The sequence below is a fragment of the Uranotaenia lowii genome, chromosome 2, assembly GCF_029784155.1.
Source record: "Uranotaenia lowii strain MFRU-FL chromosome 2, ASM2978415v1, whole genome shotgun sequence".
Classification (NCBI taxonomy): domain Eukaryota; kingdom Metazoa; phylum Arthropoda; class Insecta; order Diptera; family Culicidae; genus Uranotaenia; species Uranotaenia lowii.
Window position 1 is genome coordinate 110,226,161 of NC_073692.1, and position 26,347 is coordinate 110,252,507.

Below are 26,347 nucleotides of genomic sequence, written 5' to 3' on the forward strand. Positions count from 1 at the left end.
CTTTTTTACGCGGTATGAAATCCATCGTTTGCGTATGGGACTTATATTTTCGCTCAAAAACCATGTCAACGTCGCTAAAGTAAACCGTGTATAAAGAAGCTGTATTAAAAAACTGAGCAAACCCAAACTGCTAAAAAAACTTAATGATTTACATTAATTACGATTAACATTCGAATAAAAGTTTTATTATTATAAATCAGAGTATTGAAATTAAATAAATTTGGCATCCAATTCACCCAAGTGGATGAAAAATCAGCTGTTTAAAATTTGCTTCCAAAGTAGCACATCAAACTTATTCCTATCCTTAAGTTGAATAATCTCAAGAAATATGCCGTTAAAACATTCTCATGAACTAATAAGTCTAAATTGAATTTAAATGTCACAAAAAATACCCATTTTGTATTAAAATTTGAAGCTTTGATTCCGATTTTCGAAATATATAAATATGGAATGTTCAAGAACATTGCCTTAATTTTCCTAAAATTTTAGAAAACAATCCAATATTTACTAAAAGAGCCAACAAAGGACATTCACCAAAGGTTTTTTTTCTCAAGCGGATGCTAAAATTCGCACCAATCAAACCCGACAAAGGGAAAACAAAGCGAGACTTCAAAACAACGAAAGCGGTTCCGTCCTCGGGATGCACTTCATTTAACTGCAGTCGTCGGATTGGACAACAACAAGGAAAAATTATGTTTGTTGGTTTTTTTTCGTTCTTTCTACCTTCACGCGCCAAAAACAAAAAACTTTCATTATTCGTGTCGGTTTTGTATTTGTTCGATTTCGGACAAGAGCACAAAAAAAGTGCCGACCAAAGTGCAATCACGAGACTATTATGAGAGTGAGTTTCCTTTCGGTTCCCTAAATGCACTTTATGGGTTCTCGATAGGGCGGTTTTTTGATTTTCTTACGATGAAATGGGTCCAAGGGGCTTAGTAATGAGAAAAATCATTTTTTTGAAAAATTATCTAGATAAATTGTTGAAGGAGCACAAGACAAATAAATTCAGTGAACTTAAAAAAAATTTAAATCCAGACCAAACCTTTTATCGCTCTATCTATGAGAATTTTCAACGTAAACCGAACCCTCGGGCCCATTTTTTCATTTGATGTAATGAAAAGTGAGATAGTTATGAAAACAAAGGCAGTCTGATTTTAGGCGGTTTGAAAAGCAAATACGATAAACTGGGACGTTCGAAAAAGTGAATTTTACGGTGAGAAAGGTAAACAAAAATGCATATCCGGAAAGTTGGCTGAGAGATGCTGGAAATTGAATGTGTAAACTTTGTTAGGGAATATGCTCTAAATATAACTCCATAAATTTATTGTATCAATCAAGAGTAAATAACAAACATTCCGAGCAAAATTTTCATTTCTATTCATAAATCAGCAATTCCGTTCAGTAATTTATTATTGATTGGCTCAATTTCCATATTTCTCACCATCGGTGTGCAAAGCAATTCATTCAAGCCCACCTTCCCATTGGATTGGGAGGACCATGGAAGGCAGCCAATGCAGCCAATTCCTTCCGTTCTGAAGCTGGGCGGCTGGCTGCCAATTGCATTATTGCATGCCCAGCCCATGTTCGTCTGGTGGAAAAGAGCACCTTTCCTCTCTCTTCTTCCGGAGTATAAATTTGTCCAGCTCCCCACAATGCATGCAAAACAAGGTGCTGTACATGAATTCACTGGGACCCTAGAGTCTCACTCAAAGAAGTACCCACCGAAAGACTTAGGAAGGAGCCAAAGCGCTAAGATCGCGAGAATACAATTCATTCAATTTGTTTGCTATTTTATTGGCCTCTAAATTATTCCTCAATTCCTGTCCTGATTCGCTGTGCTGCAGCTTGTGTCCGCGCTCTCTGTTTCAACATCTTGTTCACGGGTTGGTCGAGCGTTGCTTACCTACGTTTGTTTATAAATATGTATATATTTTAATTTAATGAAACAATTGTGCCCCTCGGAAGGGCTTTGGATCGGATTGAGGCGAACGTGATAGAGAGCTCTTGCTAGACTCGCAAAAAGGGCACAGGGGCGAACCTAGTTAAACTATTATATGAGGACCACAGAGCTTAAGGGGTAAAAATGCAAAATTGATCAATTTTGAATTGTCACACCAAACGATTTTTCACATTTAAATTATATTTGGAAAAATTTGTAGATTTTAAGAAATTTTTAGAAGTTTTTAGCAACCCGCCAGCCGTAGCCTAGAGGATAACGTTCCAGTTTTTTAAGCCAGAGTCCATGAGATCAAACCCCGATCACGGCACATATAGTACTCTTTCTGTGGTCTGGTGGTTTAAGCATTTGTAAAATGCTAGCCATAATATCGTTGAAAGATGTACGGCTCTTAAAAGAAACATGAAGTTTCACTGAGATCCTATATGTGTGTGTTCGTTTTTAACTTATACCTTTATAGCCTCAAGAGCCTTATTCGTCTGATAATATTGGACATGACAGAGGCTCATTGCTTACCTGGAAATCGAAAGAAACTAACGATAATAGCTTTCAACCACATAGCTATCATTTAATTGACCATTCATTTTCTTTTTGAAAATTTTTGTTGAATATTATTCTCATTAGCATAAAATATTTTTATGTTAACAGTTTATCACCGCTGGTTTATGATTTTTAATTTAATGATTAATGGCATTTCGGTGAATTATACATTCTGATAGGAAGAATTTCAAATGAAAGTAATGAAAATTATAGACGGATAGATTAGATTAGGAAGCATGAAAGGTGTTGAAAATGAGCCAAGAGCGTGATTTGAGAAAACTTCTTGCCGCACAAGACCATTTGTCCCACATCGTATTACTGTCTAGAAGAAGCAAAGTCGATAGGCTGACTTTGCATTGATCTATACAATGATACATGGATGGATCGAAGCACGTGTTTTTTTCGTACCCCGATCGGACAAAAGGAAATGTACGGCCGGCTCAGATGAAGTTTTCTATTGCGAGAGCTGGTTCGATCGATGTGTAAGCTGTTTTCGGGTGTTCGTTGTTTGCACGGCAGCGCTACTACTTTTATTGTTTCACGCATTTGAGTAACCGTCAACGTCCCTACTTCTTAAGCCATGCACATCAATTAGTGAACTGCATTTTTATTTCCCCATATTTCCCCCCCTTTTTCTTTGCCAATTGATTTTGTGTTAACAGTTTATCACCGCTGGTTTATGATTTTTAATTTAATGATTAATGGCATTTCGGTGAATTATACATTCTGATAGGAAGAATTTCAAATGAAAGTAATGAAAATTATAGACGGATAGATTAGATTAGGAAGCATGTCAGCCTATCGACTTTGCTTCTTCTAGACAGTAATACGATGTGGGACAAATGGTCTTGTGCGGCAAGAAGTTTTCTCAAATCACGCTCTTGGCTCATTTTCAACACCTTTCATGCTTCCTAATCTAATCTATCCGTCTATAATTTTCATTACTTTCATTTGAAATTCTTCCTATCAGAATGTATAATTCACCGAAATGCCATTAATCATTAAATTAAAAATCATAAACCAGCGGTGATAAACTGTTAACACAAAATCAATTGGCAAAGAAAAAGGGGGGGAAATATGGGGAAATAAAAATGCAGTTCACTAATTGATGTGCATGGCTTAAGAAGTAGGGACGTTGACGGTTACTCAAATGCGTGAAACAATAAAAGTAGTAGCGCTGCCGTGCAAACAACGAACACCCGAAAACAGCTTACACATCGATCGAACCAGCTCTCGCAATAGAAAACTTCATCTGAGCCGGCCGTACATTTCCTTTTGTCCGATCGGGGTACGAAAAAACACGTGCTTCGATCCATCCATGTATCATTGTATAGATCAATGCAAAGTCAGCCTATCGACTTTGCTTCTTCTAGACAGTAATACGATGTGGGACAAATGGTCTTGTGCGGCAAGAAGTTTTCTCAAATCACGCTCTTGGCTCATTTTCAACACCTTTCATGCTTCCTAATCTAATCTATCCGTCTATAATTTTCATAACTTTCATTTGAAATTCTTCCTATCAGAATGTATAATTCACCGAAATGCCATTAATCATTAAATTAAAAATATTTTTATTGCATTGCTCTTAAGTGGAACAAATGGTTTTTTAAACTTTCATAATACACCTAAACATGACACATTTTTTCAAAATTGAATACAATTTCTTCTTAAGCTGCATTGCTTGTTTGGAAATTATGCAGCTGGATTATGATAAAATTAAATGAAGATATGCTTAATAAAATCAACTTTTGAAACTACTTAATTCCGTATTTTTATCAACAGCCACAAGTACAGGAGAACATTGGATATTATAAAAAATAATATATTACTGTAGGCGGATAATCATATTTTAGTGTAAGTATGCTTATGGTAATCTTTTTTTCTTGTCAGTTCTTGATCCTGCTATTATCCTGCTTTTCAATTCCTTAAGAATCAAAAAGTTGTTATTTGCAAAAATAAATCTGAATCCTTAACAACACTAGAATTGAAAACCTTTAATATGACATGACGGAGAACGCGATTCATTCATATAAATTTACAGATTTAGTTGAATCCTTAACAGCACTGAATTCAAATGACACAAATATAACTTCACATGAAACGTGATTATTTGATGTAAATTTACATCAAATATTGTTCAAATAAAAAGAAGCATCATTCATGACAGAATTTTAAGTGTGAATTGAATATTACACGTTTTTAATAGTTGTTCATGATTTTCAAATTTTCCATGTCTGTTGAAGTTTACTAACATGTAATATTCAACTCTCACTGAAAATTTCATATGTACATTTTTTCGGGACACATACAATTTTAAACAGTACTTCATGAGTTAATTACAAAAACTACACACAGTCAAGAGGAGCCCAGACAATTGTAAACAAAGTGAACATTTAAGTTGGGGACCAAAGCCGAAACAGTTGAAGCAGTTAAAAGAATTCATGTAGAACTGGCTACCATTTATTATTGATGTTTTTCTCAGAAATAATCTACTGAGAATTTTAAGTAGAGTCATGATTATTTTAATCGATAAAAAAATCCTCCATATTCTCGATTCTTTCCCTATTTACAATAAATGGTATTTCACTTTCTTGTTTTCTTAGTTCTTGTATTGAATAATCGTTAATTGAGAAATAGACAGGTGAGTTCTCAGACAGAAAAAAGACTATCCTTGCCCGTTTGCCAAATTTTGTTAAAAAATCCTGATTTAAAAACTTTATTAGCAAACTATAACGAAAAACACAAATTCAGAATTTATCATTTTTGAATTTTACGCCTATATGTATACCCAAATTTTTAAACAAGTTTTATTTAACCGAACACAAACGAGTTATAAGAGACCTTTTAATCGATTCAAAATCTTAAGATTTATTTTATTAAAAAAATCCAAGTATTTTTTCTTTGATTTTTGTTGAATAATTCCTGGATTCAAACAAAATTGGATTGGATATTAGACGCATTTCTGGTTTAGTTTTTTTTAAATCAAATAGCAAGAATTTGTGAAGTTTTTACAAAAAAGAAAGCAGCCCGAATATGCCATGTTAAAAAAAAATCTCATAGACTTAGTTAAAAATTTGAACTGTTGTTAATGTTTTGAAATTTTGCATTAAAGTTTTAGGAGAGATACTTGAAATTTTCTATGTTTTGAATGTCTTTTGATTTTTATTTCATGAGTTGAAATAGGAATAAAAATTTTTACTAATTTGATATCCATAAGATTCCGTTTTTCTTGTCCAATTGGAAACTTTTTGATTATCTTCATTATCATGTTTAATATATCAAGAGTTTTCAGTTTGTTGACAAAATTAACACAGAATTTAAAGCAAATCGAAGCAATCGACTGGTTTGTCAAGACGAATTAAATTTTGCTCTCGATGAAATTTTTTAAAGTTGTTCGGAAAAATGGAAATTTTTCGAAGTTTTGGTGAAGTTGTTAGCTGCAACAGGGAATGCAGTCGGATTTGGAATTGGTATGGCCGAGTTGTTTCTGGAGCTCTAAACCAGGATCATTATCATTGAATGCTGTGGACCGCTACGCTGGGTGAAACAAAACTTCCGGATAGCCTGAAAATCAACATTCAAACTCGGGTCTCTGCAAAATGGTTAAAGCTAAGTACCTTACTAATTTTTAATTATTTCATACTTTTAAGACAGTGAACAATTTATAAATTTGAAAGGGAAAAAACATCTGTGAAAATTAGAATACACTTCTCAGAAAATATGTTCACCATTCTATGTTGAAAATGTAGCCAAGCGTAAGAATTGCATTACGCAATTCGACTACCGTATAAATTGATTCAAATTCAAAGATGTGTTCAATTGATATCTTGTGGAATACATCATGTTGCATTTTACTTTTAAATTTTTAAGGAGTACATAATTGTAATAACTGAAGATCTGAGTCGTTAAAAATTTCGATAGCTCTAGTCCTATCTTTATTTTGTGTTCAGCAAATACAGTGAAGAAACAATGGTCACAAGACGCATTCGCTCCAATTTTCGCTTCAAATGGAGCAAACGATGTGTGTGGATGGATCTTACTAAACAGGCCAACGGTCATAAGCCACGTGAGTACCCTTCGGCCAAACAAACAAACGGTCAGCAATTTCGAGCGAGCTGATCAAGCGGCTGAAAATGGTTACCTTCTGCCGGTTGAAGTCTTGCGGTACAGCATTGGCCATTTCTGCACACCATGTAAAAACTGTGTTCCGAGGGTCCTTTCAAGCCTGATTCAAATATGTTCTTGGAGCAGTAGTGAGAAGCCCTCAAGCTAAGTATTCATCAACTTGTACATCTATAGTTCTATCTAGAAAAATGAAACTAAAGGATATAGTTAAAACATTACATGTACCAGTTGTGTAGCATAGTTAGAGCTCTTTTGTTTGGTAAATATGTTCAATCAAACTCATCACCAACACTGGTCAAAAGTGTTTCCTGATCATATCCTTTTCCCCCCATCCTAAAAAAAATGTTTTGCTAGGATGCAGAGGTGACCTCGGTCCTAAAGCATGAATTTATTTTCTATCATCCCTTTCTCTTATTTTCCTCTATCCATTGACTACTAGGACGTGGCCGGCGCCGTTATTGATGTTTAAAGAGAGAGCATCAGTCTTGTTCATTGTGAATGTGTGTCAATCCCAGACACCGTTCTTTTGACCTCTGGACAAAATTGATGGCCTCGGTCAATCACGGAGTAGCAACCATTGGCGATGTGGAATTCGTTCTACTGAGCCACACCTGCGATCATGGAATTCGAAATGTATTTTTATAGTAACGATTCTGATCATAAAAAAGTAAATCAAAAAACCCTACGAAGTTATCAGCTGATGAGTTGATAAGAATGATTAATTTTGATCATAGAATATTTCATTGTGCATTTCGAGTTCAATGATTTGAGGTGGATGTGAGTAGTCAATCAAGCTAAGCTAAAATTAACACAGAATTTAAAGCAAATACGTAACGTTTAGTTTGACAAAATTCAATCACTAAGCAACCTCAAGATAAAATACGATAGTAAAACCACGTTAAACTGTTATCATAAATGATTTATTTATCCTAGGCCGTGCTGTAAATAATCAGTGTGAGCCTGATATATTCTGTTGATTTTATTGCTGTGTATCGGTCAATTTAATGCTAACTGGATTTATACGAGAATGAAAAGAAAGCTCAATATGAGGTTATCCAATCTTCATTTTCAGTATCAAGCAAACATGGCTGAAAATGAAAGTATGACCAAACAATGGCGAAAAAATATATAAATCTGACAAATCTGAAAAATACGACAAATATTACAAATTACAAAAATATGACATGTGTGGAAAAAATATGACGAAAGTATGATAGTAAAATGACAAAAAAGGATAAAATTATGACCTAAAATTGTATTGAAAATATGACAAATTAAGGACAAAGATCTGAAAAATATGGCAAAATTATTATTGAAATATGAAGAAAAAATTGAAATTAAAAGATCAATTATGACATTATGTTATCAAATTTTATGAAAATATTTTCGTCACTTTATGGTTAAATTAACGTAATTTTTTTGCGATCATTTTTACATATTTGTCAGATTTTGTCACAATTTAGTTGATTTTTGTCATGTTCTGCCATTGTATTACAAAGTTTTGTCATATTTATGCCAAAACTCTTGCTCTATTTTTAAGATACTTGTAATTTTTTCTTCACATTTAACAAATTTTTGTCTTGTTTGCAGATTTTTGTCATGTTTGTCATTGTAAAGTAGGGGAGATAAGGGCAAAATGGCCACTTTAAGGAAAACGTTTTTTTTACCATAGAGAACAGCTGAAATATGTGAATTACATCATGGTTTCGTGTTCAGACACTCAAATGGTCTATTGCCTAATTGGATGAAACTTGAAAAAGTAGATAAAAACGTTTAAACGTTTAAAAATCCATTTTAAAATCTTTTTTCGAAAGCTGAAAAATAGTCACTGTAGGGGCATAATGAGAACCCCCTGAGGCAGTATAAGCACAATTAATCGGGGCAAGATGAACGTTTTCTGCCGGGGAATCTAGCAGCGAATTCGACTCGATAAAGTCAACTGAATAAAAGAGCTACAGCATGACTTGTTTCATCTGACGATTTGGCCTATTGGTAAGGTGTCGGAGAGATGATCAGTAGATTCGAGTTCGATTCCTGGTCAAGGTGTTTTTTTTTCATTTATCATTCATGATCGATGCATTTTGCACTAAACGGTGAGGCGTAGATTCATCAAACAAAGCAGTTACAAAATAATCTAGGTCTGTTTGTAGAATTCAAAGAATTAACACATGCTCATACATTATGTTTCTGGTGTTTTGTTTGACGGATGGTGCTACTAGCCGTACAATGAAAAAATCAATCATGAGTGGTGTGTGAAAAAAATCTCCTCGAACAGGAATCGAGCTCGAGTCTACTGATCATCTCTCCGACACCTTACCAATAGGCCAAATTTACAGATGAAACAAGTCAAGCTGTAGCTCTATTATTCAGTTGACTTCATCGAGTTGAATTCGCTACTAGTTTATGTGGCAGAAAACGCTCATCTTGCCCTGATTGATAGCGCTCTGTTCGCCCCAGGTTAATACATTTAAGTAAAAACGCGTTTTGAAATTGATTAAAGTGAAAAATCAATAATTTTATGATGGTGTTAATTGAGAAACAATGTGTAAATCATGTTGCAGTGCGTACATTTCAGATCAAAATGATTTAAAGGTCATAAAAGCTTATTTGGTGGTGCTCAAAAATTATTATATTTTCGTCACTTGAGAACCTAGCTGGTTATTATTGAATATTTCTGCAAAAATGAGAAGGATATTTCTATTTTGGTGAAAAATTATTAGGGGAGAATGAGGATACTTGATCCCTGGGGATACTTGATTCCTTAGCTATATCTCGAAACTGGAATGTCTTACAAAGATCAAGTGTTCTAGAAAAATGTGCCAAAATGGGCAAAATAACGATGCTTGTAGTTTAAAAATTTTTAACGAAATAATTGTTTGAGTAATTGAACTTGGTTTGAAAAATTTCACAAAATGTAACTTGAAGATCTTTTTTCATCACTTTAAAATGTTCCATACATGGGAAAATTATGAAAAAAATATTTGTTCCAATGTATCAATCGTTCGAACGTAAAATGAACTTCATAATGCCTTAGTTTCAAAGCAATGGAAAACTCTCAACTTTTTTCAGGAAAAGCTTTCTAAAATGTTGATTATGGGTACAATTGATCCCCTAGAATTGGGTACAAAGATGTGAATTCAAGTCTCACCGGGAGACAAGGCGAATTTATTTCGCATGTTTTTCAACATCGATTTTCTCTTATCTAGTCCCTGAAATTTCATCTAAGTTGGATTCATTTCTCTACAAAAAAGTTTCGCTGACTGAATGTTTGAGTCAAGACCCATCTCTGGGTCGCAATTTAAAAATAGAAATAAGGCGGTGCCAAACACCGAAATTGGTTGGATATCCAAATACGGCAAACGCATCAATTCTCATCATAACTGACAACCCGTGCAGGATATGAGAAGGCAATGCAAATCTTGCCGTGCTTAAAAATGTCCAAACTTGATTCCAACTACCGTAAGATGAAATGATGGGAATAGAAATAGACCAAGAAAAATGATTATGATCACATGGGAGAACTATTCCCTTCATTCCGATAGACATCGACACTCAACCAGTATAATATTAATACGCCAGGTTGGTCTCCTGTAGTAGAATGTTAATACATGGGCCCCGGAGAGGCGCAAGATGTGGGTTCAAGTCTCACCGGGAGACAAGGCGAATTTTTTTCGCATGTTTTTCAACATCGATTTTCTCTTATCTAGTCCCTGAAATTTCATCTAAGTTGGATTCATTTCTCTATAAAAATAGCGCCTTTAAGTATGCAATGTTAATAGCGTTGAGACAAAGTTATAGAATTTTCTTCTTATGTCTGCTATGAATTGTGAAATGAGAACAAACATGACCAAAATAGTCAATTAACATTCTATCTTGTGGTTTTGTTTGATTTTTATACAAGGATTAGGGCTTCCTGAATAAAAGATCAAGTCTCCTTCAATAGGGGATCAAGTCTTCCCTAACTTCAGAAAAATTGCAATATTTTTACTCCCACGAAAATGCTTCTAGTTCATCAACGGGTTCAAGTATCGTTCTAATTTTCGGAGCATAGAAACTTGAAGCTACAAATTGCTAATTTTTTTCAGAAAGATATGGTGAAAATAAGAAAAGAGGATCAAGTATCCCTACTCTCCCCTACTATAGATAGTACGAAACAAATTCTCATAAAAATTTATTTACAAAAATACGTACTTTTGTAGAAAAAAGGAGTGCTTATTATGCCCTGGGTGCTCATTATGCCCTCATCTCCCCTTCATGACAATAAAATGACAAAACATAGTAAACATAGTAAAACCATGATTATTATGACAAAAAAATGAAATTTTTATCCTTTTAATTTCTTCGACTTTGTTCGGATAAGAAAAGAATCCTCAAAGCAGCCTTTCTCGATTGTAGCAGCTTGAAGCTAAAATATTTCACATTTTATTAATTTAGAGTCCTAAACAATTGTTAGCTGAAAACTTACATTTAGTTTTCTTCTACTCGGGCTCTCACACTTGCTCACACTTGTTCGGATCGGCGAATGACAATCGCTTTTTAATTTCCGTCCGGAACCTTAGTTTTAAGAACATAATTGTTAGGCTGACTAATTTAGAATATAGGTTTACTACTTACGATTTACAATACAGTTGTTTGGCTATAATTAAAGCTGATCGAAATCGTCCTGAACCTAGTTTGTAGGTTAATTTCCTCGTACGTGACCTATGTGTGTTTAATTACATTTAGCAAACAATTTCTTCAGCGGATTCGTTTTGTACTCACTGTTTCACCTTTTAGAGGTTTGAATAATTATAATCAGTCACTCCCGTACTACTAGTTTTAAGAAATATCCGTACTATTAGGATTAGGAAATACTTTTAAGTTTTATTACTCCGTACTACACACGCTACAGATTTCCAAACTATCTCCCGCTTGTTTTTGTTTTTGTTTATGTTTTTCCCCCGTTCGTGATGGCCTATCTCGCGCACACTTTCTGACAAGGGCTGCCAAGTCGCGCAGTTTTTACACGCTCAACAGACTTTATCATCAAACTATGTAAACATATAACAAATTGATAAAAATATGTCTGATGTATAATCTATCAGATTGTAGCCATTTTTACCACATTTGTCATAAGTTTGCATTTTTTTATTTTATTGTAATAATTTTGTTATATTTGTTCTAACTTTGTCTTTTTTTTATCACATTTGTCAGTCAACAAACACCTTTTTAACAAAAGTTGATCAAATTTTTTCATTTAATGGTTAAATTTATGTCATATTTTTGTCATAATTCTCACATATAATGACATTTTGGTCTGAATATTGTCATGTTTTGTCAATTTTAGGTCACATTTATGCCATTATTTTTCTTTTTTTTATGATACTTGTCATATTTTTGTCCCTTTTTTCAAAATATTGCCTTATTTGTCAGATTTTTGTCAAAATTGTCATTTTATTATCAATTTATTGTAATTTTTATGCCATAACTAGCTGACCCGGAAAACTTCGGTTTACCTCTGAATAAATTAATCGTTACAAATGTTTAACTTCATCTACACCTACACGTCCTTTACATCTTCGTGCTTATAAGTCGATTTTTTTGACAATCATATTAAAATAATTCGATATGTGTGCAATTTTAAGTCCATTTTGTATGGAGGCCCCCCTTCCATAAAAATTAGATTCTTGATTTTTTTATACAAATCATCTCTGACCTAAAAAACTCTCGGATACCAAATTTCATTTCATTCTGATCGTTCGTTTATACATGATGGTGTTACCAAGAAAACGCCTCCATTTTAATATATAAGATTATGATATATTTGTTATGATATTTGTCATATTTTTGTTATATTATTGTCACATTCGTCGAAGTTTGGTTTTGTTGGCAGATTTTTGTCATGTTTGTCATTTCATATTTAGTCAATTTTCTGTCATTTTCTATGCCATTATTTAGTCATATTTGTCATATCATAGTCAGATCACTGTAAAATTTTAGTCATATTTGTCAGATTTTGGTCAAACTTTTGTTATAATTATGTCATATAACATTTATCATTTTTTTTCTAAGTTATGTCGTGAGATGAAAAACTATAAAAACAAATTATATTTTCATAATTCACTCATTTTTACCTTATATTGTTTTTTCCCAACAATGCACAAATACAAAAAAAATTAAAAAGAATATGTTTATTACTTTTTTTTAAATGTCAAAGTCCTTTTTATTGAATAATCATATATTATTCAATTATAAAGACTTTGACATTAACAATTTGTTGTATTAAATCGTAACTTAAGATAGTTGGTCCTTAACCTTAAAGGTGAGTTGAATTCGCTTCCATCGATTGGTAAAATCTTTGAAATTGTTTAAAAGTCTAGACTTAGTTGATATGAGTATAAAATAAGCTGTTTTGAGAAAAAAGAGCCTTCCATTTCTAAAAATTACTTATTCTATTCTCAAATAAAAAAAGCCCATTTTTCCAAACTATTTTGAAAATTCAAAGATGTTAACCTTTTATAAAAATAAATGAAATTTGAATAATAATAAAAGATAAAAATCAGATTATCGTATATATCAGATATTAAATAAGCAGAATTTCGTCTATTAGTTTTTAAAATATAAATGCCCATTTTGGTGTCCCTCATGTACAATGCCCCGAGAAAATATACAATTTTGTGCAGATTTTTTAGGTGCAGACCAGGTACATGTTTCTTAAACAGCAAATATTTTTCATAAAGAGTCAGTTCCATAATAAAAATCCTGTGGATGAGTTTTTAAAATAAAATTATGGTTTACGCACAAATTTCGATTAAAAATTTGAAATCTGAAAATTGAATTGACAAGCAATCTTAAGTTCATGATCTCTTGAATTCCTCAACAGTTTACGTTGATTTTGAAATTCATTAAGAAGTTCAATCTTTTTCTGAACTTTGGATCTGCATTTTAAATCTGAACTATGAACTTCAATTCAAAAACTGCGCTTTGAATCTGTATATAAATTTCTATACGATTTCTGAAATGTGCAAAAAACGATTTCCGAATTTTATTCCAGATCAGAATTTTATGAGCTAAGGTTTGGAACTCTCGTTCATGAATCTATTATTTAAATTCTGCAGTTCAGGTTTTATATAAATTCACTATTTCAATGGTTTATTTTTAATCTGTATTGTGAATTTGAATTAAAATATAAATTTCAATCTTAGTTTCCAATTTGAGATTGCAATTTCGAAGCCTAAAATGCTTGAATTTTGTGTAAGAATTGAATATAAGAACTTCGAATTTGAATATCAAACGAAATATTTCTTTTTTTCTACTCAAAAAACTTTTATCAAAATATTGAAAATACATATGATCTCGAAAAACATGATTCTAATTTGTGAGAAGACTGAGAATTTTGAAAAACTGTAGCAGAATTTTGAACTTGGGGTGGATTTTTGAGGTTTTGGAATTAGTTTTGAGTTTAGATTGATACTCTTGATTAATCTTATACCTTTATCATAATTTGGTTCTGATTTAAAAAATTTTGAGCGTAGAGTAGAATACCTTGTTTGGTTTTTTGGATCCTCATGGTGGGGGGGGGGGGGGGGGTGGCTTTTAACTCCCAAGTCCCTTCCATGCTACGGCCATGGGGATAGTATATTTTAATATTTTATGTTCGAATACTAAATAAAAAGTTAAAAAAAACCAAATTTTAAAATTTTAATTTCAAAATTGTAAGAATCGAACGCCGAAAGCCGTCAAACATGAGTCCAAAAACTGTAAAATGATAGGTTCAATAAAAATGAGAAATTTCAAACACCTTTTATTGATTCCGATTATAATTTGTTCAATCGAATATTGAAGTATGTAGTATTTTTTGTCGTTATTTACATTTTTCGTTAACCGATTGCATTCGATCACCCTAGAAACGCCTATAGTCAAGAATGGAATCGCAATTGCACCGCATAGGTTCCTAACAGATGAACAACAGCAAAATTTGCAAAGATCGCAGTCTGCAAATCGTCTAGAGATGCATCTTGCTCGAATGAACCGTTTGCTGGCTGCTTCTATCTCAGCCTCAGAGCTGGGTCCCCAGATCTCCAAGATGTCTGGTGTCTGTGGTGTTGCAATTTAGATTTTTTTGTTTTATATTGGACCTTGCACATTCGTTGGGTCGTCTGATGGCTCCAAGGTGAGAAAGTAAGAATAGAGACAACCGTTTAAACCTTTTGGGATTAGTTTATTGGGTGGGGAAGGGAAAAACAAGTGATTTGCAAATAATGATGTCAATTTATGATAACTCCGATAGTAATGAGAGTTTCTTATGGATTCGATAAATGTTGAGGGAGCTTATGACTTCCATATTTTGCTGAAAGGTAACATATGAGAAAGTGTATTCATCTAAATGATCAAAAAAAAAAAAAATTCAAAATGTCTTTTTAAAAATCCATTAAATTCAGAAAAATTTTGCATTAGTAGAATGTGAATGGCTCCACCGATCTTCAAGATCTCTCCAGCAGCCACCGGGAAATGTCCCCCATATTATGTCAAAAGCAATTGATAATATAAATGTTACCGAGGTGAAACAAAAGAGACAAATAGAATGCTAATGTAGCACCCATCGCTCCCGTGTTGCCACAATTTATCATTCCGGCAGTAGTCGATTGATTATTCGTTTGTTTGTTTTTTGCTTACCTCGAACCGAACCATGCATAAACATAAGTATGTGAATGTATGTTTGTTTGTTTGTATCTACCAAACGCGGCTGATTCACATGTGCTGCTGGAAGGTAGGCATCGAGAATTGATTTGAATATCTTTATACTTTAATCTGTAGCTGTAGGAAGCGAAAGGGATTTCCTGTTCGAGTGAAGCTTTTTTTTGTGTTCCTATTCAAACAACTTGTATAGATGGATGCCAATCGTAAGCGATAAGGCCCAGCAATTATGTTTATTTCAAAATTTAAGTTAAAGAGTCGAACGATAAACCATCAAGTTCAAAAGTAGCAGAAATCACTTTAAAAAGTGTCATAATTGACAATTGTCAAAGGTCGTTTAATCGGATCGCTTCCAGCTTCATAAATACGATAAACAAACCAAACAAAGTTAAACGCTATAATCACTATGTGTCGAGACTTTCGAGAGTGTTTCGCAACCTCCCGTCCAGAAATGGGCTGAACCAACCGGAATATATAGGTTTGCCTTCACTTTGGTCCGATCAAGAAGCATCGAAAGACTTCAACGCGCTCAGAATGAAAGCCCCGAACCTGCTATTTCTGCTGCACCTTATCGCTCATTCGGTCGCTCCAAAAGTGGTTAGCTGCTTCCAACAGATTCCCAGAAAAAAGGCAGAAGTCTCGAGCGAAAAAAAAAATGTTTTTCAATTATAACATCATCTTCTCACTCAATGGATCGACTCTGGTTCTTCGCCAGTTCTCGGGAAGCAAATGATCGGGGTCGGTGGAGCTTTATTCAACATGCTTGCCTGCTTGCTTACTTACTTACTTACTTTCGGACGGACTTCAACCTGAAACATTCGAGAGCCGGACCAACGCCGAATCGATTTCGAACAAGGCGGACGATGACGAATCTACCCGAAATTCGGCAGCCAAATATTTACGTTTAATAAATAAATTATATGGCAATCAAGCCGAAGCTAATGAGTATATTAGTGTTTTCGTTTTTCGTTACCCGTGATTGAATAGGTGTAATGATTGAGGAGATTGTCCGAGAATTGAAGGTTTTCGGATCGAAGCTGTTTGAAGAGGTTGAACCTGGATTAATTGAGCGCTAATTGAATCAATTTGCGATCACGGCTTAGGTTTAGTAAGTGCAATTCAGTCTCAAGAAAGCATTACTGATATTTTGTTTTATTACTGGTGAACTAAGAATTAAAACAATAGAAATCAACAACCAACTTTCAATAAACAAAATAAAAGTTGAATCTATAATTCAGAACAAAAACTCATAATCCTTTGAACACGCCGCCAATTTGTTGTTCGTAACGAAAAGTATAACTCAGTGTTTAAGAAATTCGGAAATTACCCCAATTCACCTCTGTGTAGCATAGCAAAACTAAAGGGGATTTTCTACTATCTGACAATTTACGTCGGAGGTTTAGACATCCCAAAAATGAAAATTAGTACATTTTTGCGACTTAATTCATGTATTTTGTCAGATTTCTTAAATTTTTTTTATTTTTCAAGATAAATTCGGTAAAATTTTTTGAAATAAAAATTTACCATATTTTAAAGCTACATAACCCTATTATTTTTCAACGGAAATCATGAAATAGCATCTGAAAAAAAAGTGTTTATAAGTCATAAAAATTAACAAAATTGACAATTTTGGGGAAGATCTGAAGACCCACGACGCAAACCCGCAGAGAATAAAAAAAAAGCCTTAACATACATAAGAAATACCGTAATAATCACGTGAGTGTTCAAAGAAAATGTGCATCTGGGAATACTTGTTGATCAATTTTTTTTAAAAGAACTGTGAAAAAAGTTGAAACAATTAAAAGAATGAATAAAATTAAATTTAAAAACATGAATATAGCCGAAAAAACAATTTCTTAAAAACATAAAAACTTCAAGTTTTTTTTGTCGATTTGGTAAATTTCATTTGTAAAATTTTTTTAATGTTAGAGCTTTGTAGATTTTTATTTTTTTGTTTTTTTTGTCAAAAATGACAAAAATGACAAAAATGACAAAAATGACAAAAATGACAAAAATGACAAAAATGACAAAAATGACAAAAATGACAAAAATGACAAAAATGACAAAAATGACAAAAATGACAAAAATGACAAAAATGACAAAAATGACAAAAATGACAAAAATGACAAAAATGACAAAAATGACAAAAATGACAAAAATGACAAAAATGACAAAAATGACAAAAATGACAAAAATGACAAAAATGACAAAAATGACAAAAATGACAAAAATGACAAAAATGACAAAAATGACAAAAATGACAAAAATGACAAAAATGACAAAAATGACAAAAATGACAAAAATGACAAAAATGACAAAAATGACAAAAATGACAAAAATGACGAAAATGACAAAAATGACAAAAATGACAAAAATGACAAAAATGACAAAAATGACAAAAATGACAAAAATGACAAAAATGACAAAAATGACAAAAATGACAAAAATGACAAAAATGACAAAAATGACAAAAATGACAAAAATGACAAAAATGACAAAAATGACAAAAATGACAAAAATGACAAAAATGACAAAAATGACAAAAATGACCAAAATGACAAAAATGACAAAAATGACAAAAATGACAAAAATGACAAAAATGACAAAAATGACAAAAATGACAAAAATGACAAAAATGACAAAAATGACAAAAATGACAAAAATGACAAAAATGACAAAAATGACAAAAATGACAAAAATGACAAAAATGACAAAAATGACAAAAATGACAAAAATGACAAAAATGACAAAAATGACAAAAATGACAAAAATGACAAAAATGACAAAAATGACAAAAATGACAAAAATGACAAAAATGACAAAAATGACAAAAATGACAAAAATGACAAAAATGACAAAAATGACAAAAATGACAAAAATGACAAAAATGACAAAAATGACAAAAATGACAAAAATGACAAAAATGACAAAAATGACAAAAATGACTAAAATGACAAAAATGACAAAAATGACAAAAATGACAAAAATGACAAAAATGACAAAAATGACAAAAATGACAAAAATGACAAAAATGACAAAAATGACAAAAATGACAAAAATGACAAAAATGACAAAAATGACAAAAATGACAAAAATGACAAAAATGACAAAAATGACAAAAATGACAAAAATGACAAAAATGACAAAAATGACAAAAATGACAAAAATGACAACAATGACAAAAATGACAAAAATGACAAAAATGACAAAAATGACAAAAATGACAAAAATGACAAAAAATGACAAAAAATGACAAAAATGACAAAAATGACAAAAATGACAAAAATGACAAAAATGACAAAAATGACAAAAATGACAAAAATGACAAAAATGACAAAAATGACAAAAATGACAAAAATGACAAAAATGACAAAAATGACAAAAATGACAAAAATGACAAAAATGACAAAAATGACAAAAATGACAAAAATGACAAAAATGACAAAAATGACAAAAATGACAAAAATGACAAAAATGACAAAAATGACAAAAATGACAAAAATGACAAAAATGACAAAAATGACAAAAATGACAAAAATGACAAAAATGACAAAAATGACAAAAATGACAAAAATGACAAAAATGACAAAAATGACAAAAATGACAAAAATGACAAAAATGACAAAAATGACAAAAATGACAAAAATGACAAAAATGACAAAAATGACAAAAATGACAAAAATGACAAAAATGACAAAAATGACAAAAATGACAAAAATGACAAAAATGACAAAAATGACAAAAATGACAAAAATGACAAAAATGACAAAAATGACAAAAATGACAAAAATGACAAAAATGACAAAAATGACAAAAATGACAAAAATGACAAAAATGACAAAAATGACAAAAATGACAAAAATGACAAAAATGACAAAAATGACAAAAATGACTAACAGTTTTAGGTAACTTTTAAATTCCGCCAATTTGTTGTTCGTAACGAAAAGTATAACTCAGTGTTTAAGAAATTCGGAAATTACCCCAATTCACCTCTGTGTAGCATAGCAAAACTAAAGGGGATTTTCTACTATCTGACAATTTGCGTCGGAGGTTTAGACATCCCAAAAATGAAAATTAGTACATTTTTGCGACTTAATTCATGTATTTTGTCAGATTTCTTAAAATTTTTTTATTTTTCAAGATAAATTCGGTAAAATTTTTTGAAATAAAAATTTACCATATTTTAAAGCTACATAACCCTATTATTTTTCAACGGAAATCATGAAATAGCATCTGAAAAAAAAAAGTGTTTATAAGTCATAAAAATTAACAAAATTGACAATTTTGGGGAAGATCTGAAGACCCACGACGCAAACCCGCAGAGAATAAAAAAAAAGCCTTAACATACATAAGAAATACCGTAATAATCACGTGAGTGTTCAAAGAAAATGTGCATCTGGGAATACTTGTTGATCAATTTTTTTTAAAAGAACTGTGAAAAAAGTTGAAACAATTAAAAGAATGAATAAAATTAAATTTAAAAACATGAATATAGCCGAAAAAACAATTTCTTAAAAACATAAAAACTTCAAGTTTTTTTTGTCGATTTGGTAAATTTCATTTGTAAATTTTTTTTAATGTTAGAGCTTTGTAGATTTTTATTTTTTTGTTTTTTTTTGTCAAAAATGACAAAAATGACAAAAATGACAAAAATGACAAAAATGACAAAAATGACAAAAATGACAAAAATGACAAAAATGACAAAAATGACAAAAATGACAAAAATGACAAAAATGACAAAAATGACAAAAATGACAAAAATGACAAAAATGACAAAAATGACAAAAATGACAAAAATGACAAAAATGACAAAAATGACAAAAATGACAAAAATGACAAAAATGACAAAAATGACAAAAATGACAAAAATGACAAAAATGACAAAAATGACAAAAATGACAAAAATGACAAAAATGACAAAAATGACAAAAATGACAAAAATGACAAAAATGACAAAAATGACAAAAATGACAAAAATGACAAAAATGACAAAAATGACAAAAATGACAAAAATGACAAAAATGACAAAAATGACAAAAATGACAAAAATGACAAAATTTACAAAATTTACAAAATTTGCAAAAATTGCAAAATTTAAAAATTTCACAAAATTTACAAAATTTACAAAATTTACAAAATTTACAAAATTTACAAAATTTACAAAATTTACAAAATTTACAAAATTTACAAAATTTACAAAATTTACAAAATTTACAAAATTTACAAAATTTACAAAATTTACAAAATTTACAAAATTTACAAAATTTACAAAATTTACAAAATTTACAAAATTTACAAAATTTACAAAATTTCCAAATTTACAAAATTTACAAAATTTACAAAATTTACAAAATTTACAAAATTTACAAAATTTACAAAATTTACAAAATTTACAAAATTTACAAAATTTACAAAATTTACAAAATTTACAAAATTTACAAAATTTACAAAATTTACAAAATTTACAAAATTTACAAAATTTACAAAATTTACAAAATTTACAAAATTTGCAAAAATTGCAAAATTTAAAAAATTCACAAAATTTACAAAATTTACAAAATTTACAAAATTTACAAAATTTACAAAATTTACAAAATTTACAAAATTTACAAAATTTACAAAATTTACAAAATTTACAAAATTTACAAAATTTACAAAATTTACAAAATTTACAAAATTAACAAAATTTACAAAATTTACAAAATTAACAAAATTAACAAAATTTACAAAATGAACAAAATTTACAAAATTTTCAAAATTTACAAAATTTACAAAATTTACAAAATTTACAAAATTTACAAAATTTACAAAATTTACAAAATTTACAAAATTTACAAAATTTACAAAATTTACAATATTTACAAAATTTACAAAATTTACAAAATTTACAAAATTTACAAAATTTACAAAATTTACAAAATTTACAAAATTTACAAAATTTACAAAATTTACAAAATTTACAAAATTTACAAAATTTACAAAATTTACAAAATTTACAAAATTTACAAAATTTACAAAATTTACAAAATTTACAAAATTAACAATAATTAGAACTACACCTGCCAAGAACAACAGTCTTCAAATTCCCAGAATGCCCCCCGTGGAAACGACTGAAACTCAACGTGGACAAAAGCCTTCATCACAAACTTTCCCAAGGCTCAACATCGAACGATCTAAGGCATATTTTCAACGAATTACGGCAAACAAAATACCGTATTCACAGAGCAATCTATACAGACGGATCGAAAAGAGACTTGAAATGCGGCTATGGAATAGTGAGTGATGATTTCGTATTCCGGAAGCGTATGAACAACATAAGCAGTATTTTCGCAGCAGAAAGCGAAGCAATTAAACAAGCGCTGATTTGGATAGTTGACCAGCGAGAACCTCGAGCATATCTTATATGTACCGATTCCATGAGTGCTGTAACAAACCTCGAAAAATGCAAATTAAACTCCAAATGGAAGGACTCTGTACAAACCCTGTTCAATGAGATCGTCGAGATGGGATCAGAAATAGTCATTTTCTGGGTCCCCAGCCATATAGGGATTCCGGGAAATGAGAGAGCAGACATCGAGGCAAAAAAGGCTTTGGAATTGCCAGAGGATGAAAACCAGATTATTGACATCAAGGAAATACGGAAAATCGTTAAGGCACACTTCACGAACCGATGGCAGATGCAGTGGCATTCAAACCTAAACAACAAATTGCGTGAAGTGAAAAACACTGTTCTCCCATTCAAAGCTGCACTATTGGGAAATCGACGGGATGACGTGATCCTAGCACGTTTACGCATCGGACATACACTGCTTACACATTCCTACCTTCTGGACAGAGTTGATCGCCCATTATGTCCTAGATGCAACGAAGTATTAACTGTGAAACATATCATCGCAATGTGCCCACAATTGGAAGAGGAACGGATCAATCACGGAGTGCCGAGTAATCTTCGAGAGGCATTAGCAGACGATAAAGAAAGAGCAACAAAAGTGATAGAATATTTAAAATCAATCCAATTGTACGATAAAATTTAACATTACTTTGTAACTTTGGAACGTCACGGACCCGAATGCAAAAAAAGGTCCTAAATAAATAAAAAAAAAAAAAAAAAAAAAATTAACAAAATTTACAAAATTTACAAAATTTACAAAATTTAAAAATTTTCAAAATTTACAAAATTAACAAAATTTTCAAAATTTACAAAATTTACAAAACTTGCAAAATTGAAAAAAATGACAAAAATGACAAAAATGACAAAAATGGCAAAAATGACAAAAATGACAAAAATGACAAAAATGACAAAAATGACAAAAATGACAAAAATGACAAAAATGATAAAAATGACAAAAATGACAAAAATGACAAAAATGACAAAAATGACAAAAATGACAAAAATGACAAAAATGACAAAAATGACAAAAATGACAAAAATGACAAAAATGACAAAAATGACAAAAATGACAAAAATGACAAAAATGACAAAAATGACAAAAATGACAAAAATGACAAAAATGACAAAAATGACAAAAATGACAAAAATGACAAAAATGACAAAAATGACAAAAATGACAAAAATGACAAAAATGACAAAAATGACAAAAATGACAAAAATGACAAAAATGACAAAAATGACAAAAATGACAAAAATGACAAAAATGACAAAAATGACAAAAATGACAAAAATGACAAAAATGACAAAAATGACAAAAATGACAAAAATGACAAAAATGACAAAAATGACAAAAAATGACAAAAATGACAAAAATGACAAAAATGACAAAAATGACAAAAATGACAAAAATGACAAAAATGACAAAAATGACAAAAATGACAAAAATGACAAAAATGACAAAAATGACAAAAATGACAAAAATGACAAAAATGACAAAAATGACAAAAATGACAAAAATGACAAAAATGACAAAAATGACAAAAATGACAAAAATGACAAAAATGACAAAAATGACAAAAATGATAAAAATGACAAAAATGACAAAAATGACAAAAATGACAAAAATGACAAAAATGACAAAAATGACAAAAATGACAAAAATGACAAAAATGACAAAAATGACAAAAATGACAAAAATGACAAAAATGACAAAAATGACAAAAATGACAAAAATGACAAAAATGACAAAAATGACAAAAATGACAAAAATGACAAAAATGACAAAAATGACAAAAATGACAAAAATGACAAAAATGACAAAAATGACAAAAATGACAAAAATGACAAAAATGACAAAAATGACAAAAATGACAAAAATGACAAAAATGACAAAAATGACAAAAATGACAAAAATGACAAAAATGACAAAAATGACAAAAATGACAAAAATGACAAAAATGACAAAAATGACAAAAATGACAAAAATGACAAAAATGACAAAAATGACAAAAATGACAAAAATGACAAAAAAGACAAAAATGACAAAAATGACAAAAATGACAAAAATGACAAAAATGACAAAAATGACAAAAATGACAAAAATGACAAAAATGACAAAAATGACAAAAATGACAAAAATGACAAAATTTACAAAATTTACAAAATTTACAAAATTTGCAAAAATTGCAAAATTTAAAAAATTCACAAAATTTACAAAATTTACAAAATTTACAAAATTTACAAAATTTCCAAATTTACAAAATTTACAAAATTTACAAAATTTACAAAATTTACAAAATTTACAAAATTTACAAAATTTACAAAATTTACAAAATTTACAAAATTTACAAAATTTACAAAATTTACAAAATTTACAAAATTTACAAAATTTACAAAATTTACAAAATTTACAAAATTTACAAAATTTACAAAATTTACAAAATTTACAAAATTTACAAAATTTACAAAATTTACAAAATTTACAAAATTTACAAAATTTACAAAATTTACAAAATTTACAAAATTTACAAAATTTACAAAATTTACAAAATTTACAAAATTTACAAAATTTACAAAATTTACAAAATTTACAAAATTTACAAAATTTACAAAATTTACAAAATTTACAAAATTTACAAAATTTACAAAATTTACAAAATTTACAAAATTTACAAAATTTACAAAATTAACAAAATTAACAAAATTTACAAAATGAACAAAATTTTCAAAATTTTCAAAATTTACAAAATTTACAAAATTTACAAAATTTACAAAATTTACAAAATTTACAAAATTTACAAAATTTACAAAATTTACAAAATTTACAAAATTTACAATATTTACAAAATTTACAAAATTTACAAAATTTACAAAATTTACAAAATTTACAAAATTTACAAAATTTACAAAATTTACAAAATTTACAAAATTTACAAAATTTACAAAATTTACAAAATTTACAAAATTTACAAAATTTACAAAATTTACAAAATTTACAAAATTTACAAAATTTACAAAATTTACAAAATTTACAAAATTTACAAAATTTACAAAATTAACAAAATTTACAAAATTTACAAAATTTACAAAATTTAAAAATTTTCAAAATTTACAAAATTAACAAAATTTTCAAAATTTACAAAATTTACAAAACTTGCAAAATTGAAAAAAATTTACAAAATTTACAAAATGAACAAAATTTACAAAATATTCAAAATTTACTAAATTTACAAAATTTACAAAATTCACAAAATTTACAAAATTCACAAAATTTACAAAAATGGCAAAATTTACAAATATTTTAAAAATCACAAAAATTGTAAAAATTACAAAAATGACAAAAAATACAAAAATTTTAAAAGTTTAGAAAAAAATCAATTAAATACAAAAAATTATCTAAAACTTTAAATAAATTTAATAAATGTCTGAATGTTCAATTCAAATACAAAATAAAATCATAATAAAAAATGACAACAAAATTTAAAAAATTTCCATAATTTACAAAAAATGACAAAGATTCACAAAAAAGATTAAAAAAACTGCAATTAATTTAAAGTTCCAAAAAAATTGTAAATATCATATTTATGCTCATAATACGAAGAAATTTGCAACAGAAAAAAAAATAAAAATCTACAAAGCTTTAACATTAAAAAATTTTTACAAATGAAATTTACCAAATCGACAAAAAAAACTTGAAGTTTTTATGTTTTTAAGAAATTGTTTTTTCGGCTATATTCATGTTTTTAAATTTAATTTTATTCATTCTTTTAATTGTTTCAACTTTTTTCACAGTTCTTTTAAAAAAAAATTGATCAACAAGTATTCCCAGATGCACATTTTCTTTGAACACTCACGTGATTATTACGGTATTTCTTATGTATGTTAAGGCTTCTTTTTTATTTTCTGCGGGTTTGCGTCGTGGGTCTTCAGATCTTCCCCAAAATTGTCAATTTTGTTAATTTTTATGACTTATAAACACTTTTTTTTTCAGATGCTATTTCATGATTTCCGTTGAAAAATAATAGGGTTATGTAGCTTTAAAATATGGTAAATTTTTATTTCAAAAAATTTTACCGAATTTATCTTGAAAAATAAAAAAAATTAAGAAATCTGACAAAATACATGAATTAAGTCGTAAAAATGTACTAATTTTCATTTTGGGGATGTCTAAACCTCCGACGTAAATTGTCAGATAGTAGAAAATCCCCTTTAGTTTTGCTATGCTACACAGAGGTGAATTGGGGTAATTTCCGAATTTCTTAAACACTGAGTTATACTTTTCGTTACGAACAACAAATTGGCGGAATTTAAAAGTTACCTAAAACTGTTAGGTTTTGTACAAGAAAATTTGATTTTTTATAACTCTAGAACCTAGACTTGGGTGAATGCCAATTTATGAATAGTTTAAAGGGAATTTTGTGCTGAATATTTCCGTTCAAGATAGAAACTTAGTATCTATTTTGATATCCCATGTTTGCCTGTTTAATGGAGGTCTATTTTTTTAGCTTTTTCAGATTCTGCTGCACATTTATGTGAAAACCCGAGGAACCCATGGATACAAAATGTGAGCTTTTCACACATTATGCAAAATGTAATTGAAGCAAGAAAAGAGGTTTCAAATGCACATAGCCAGGGAAGCAAATCAAGCAGAACTGATA

At 29.6% G+C, this 26,347-nt stretch overlaps 1 protein-coding gene across 1 annotated transcript in view; it reads left to right on the forward strand.

Moving 5' to 3' along the window:
- LOC129741768 (uncharacterized) overlaps positions 1 to 22,332 on the forward strand; it is a 40,829-nt gene extending 18,497 nt beyond the window's left edge. Inside the window, exons 2-3 of the mRNA XM_055733553.1 lie at positions 6,545 to 6,661; positions 21,522 to 22,332. Coding sequence (XP_055589528.1) covers positions 6,545 to 6,661; positions 21,522 to 22,332 — 928 coding nt within the window. The remainder of the gene's footprint in view (positions 1 to 6,544; positions 6,662 to 21,521) is intronic.
- The last annotated feature ends 4,015 nt before the right edge of the window (positions 22,333 to 26,347 follow it).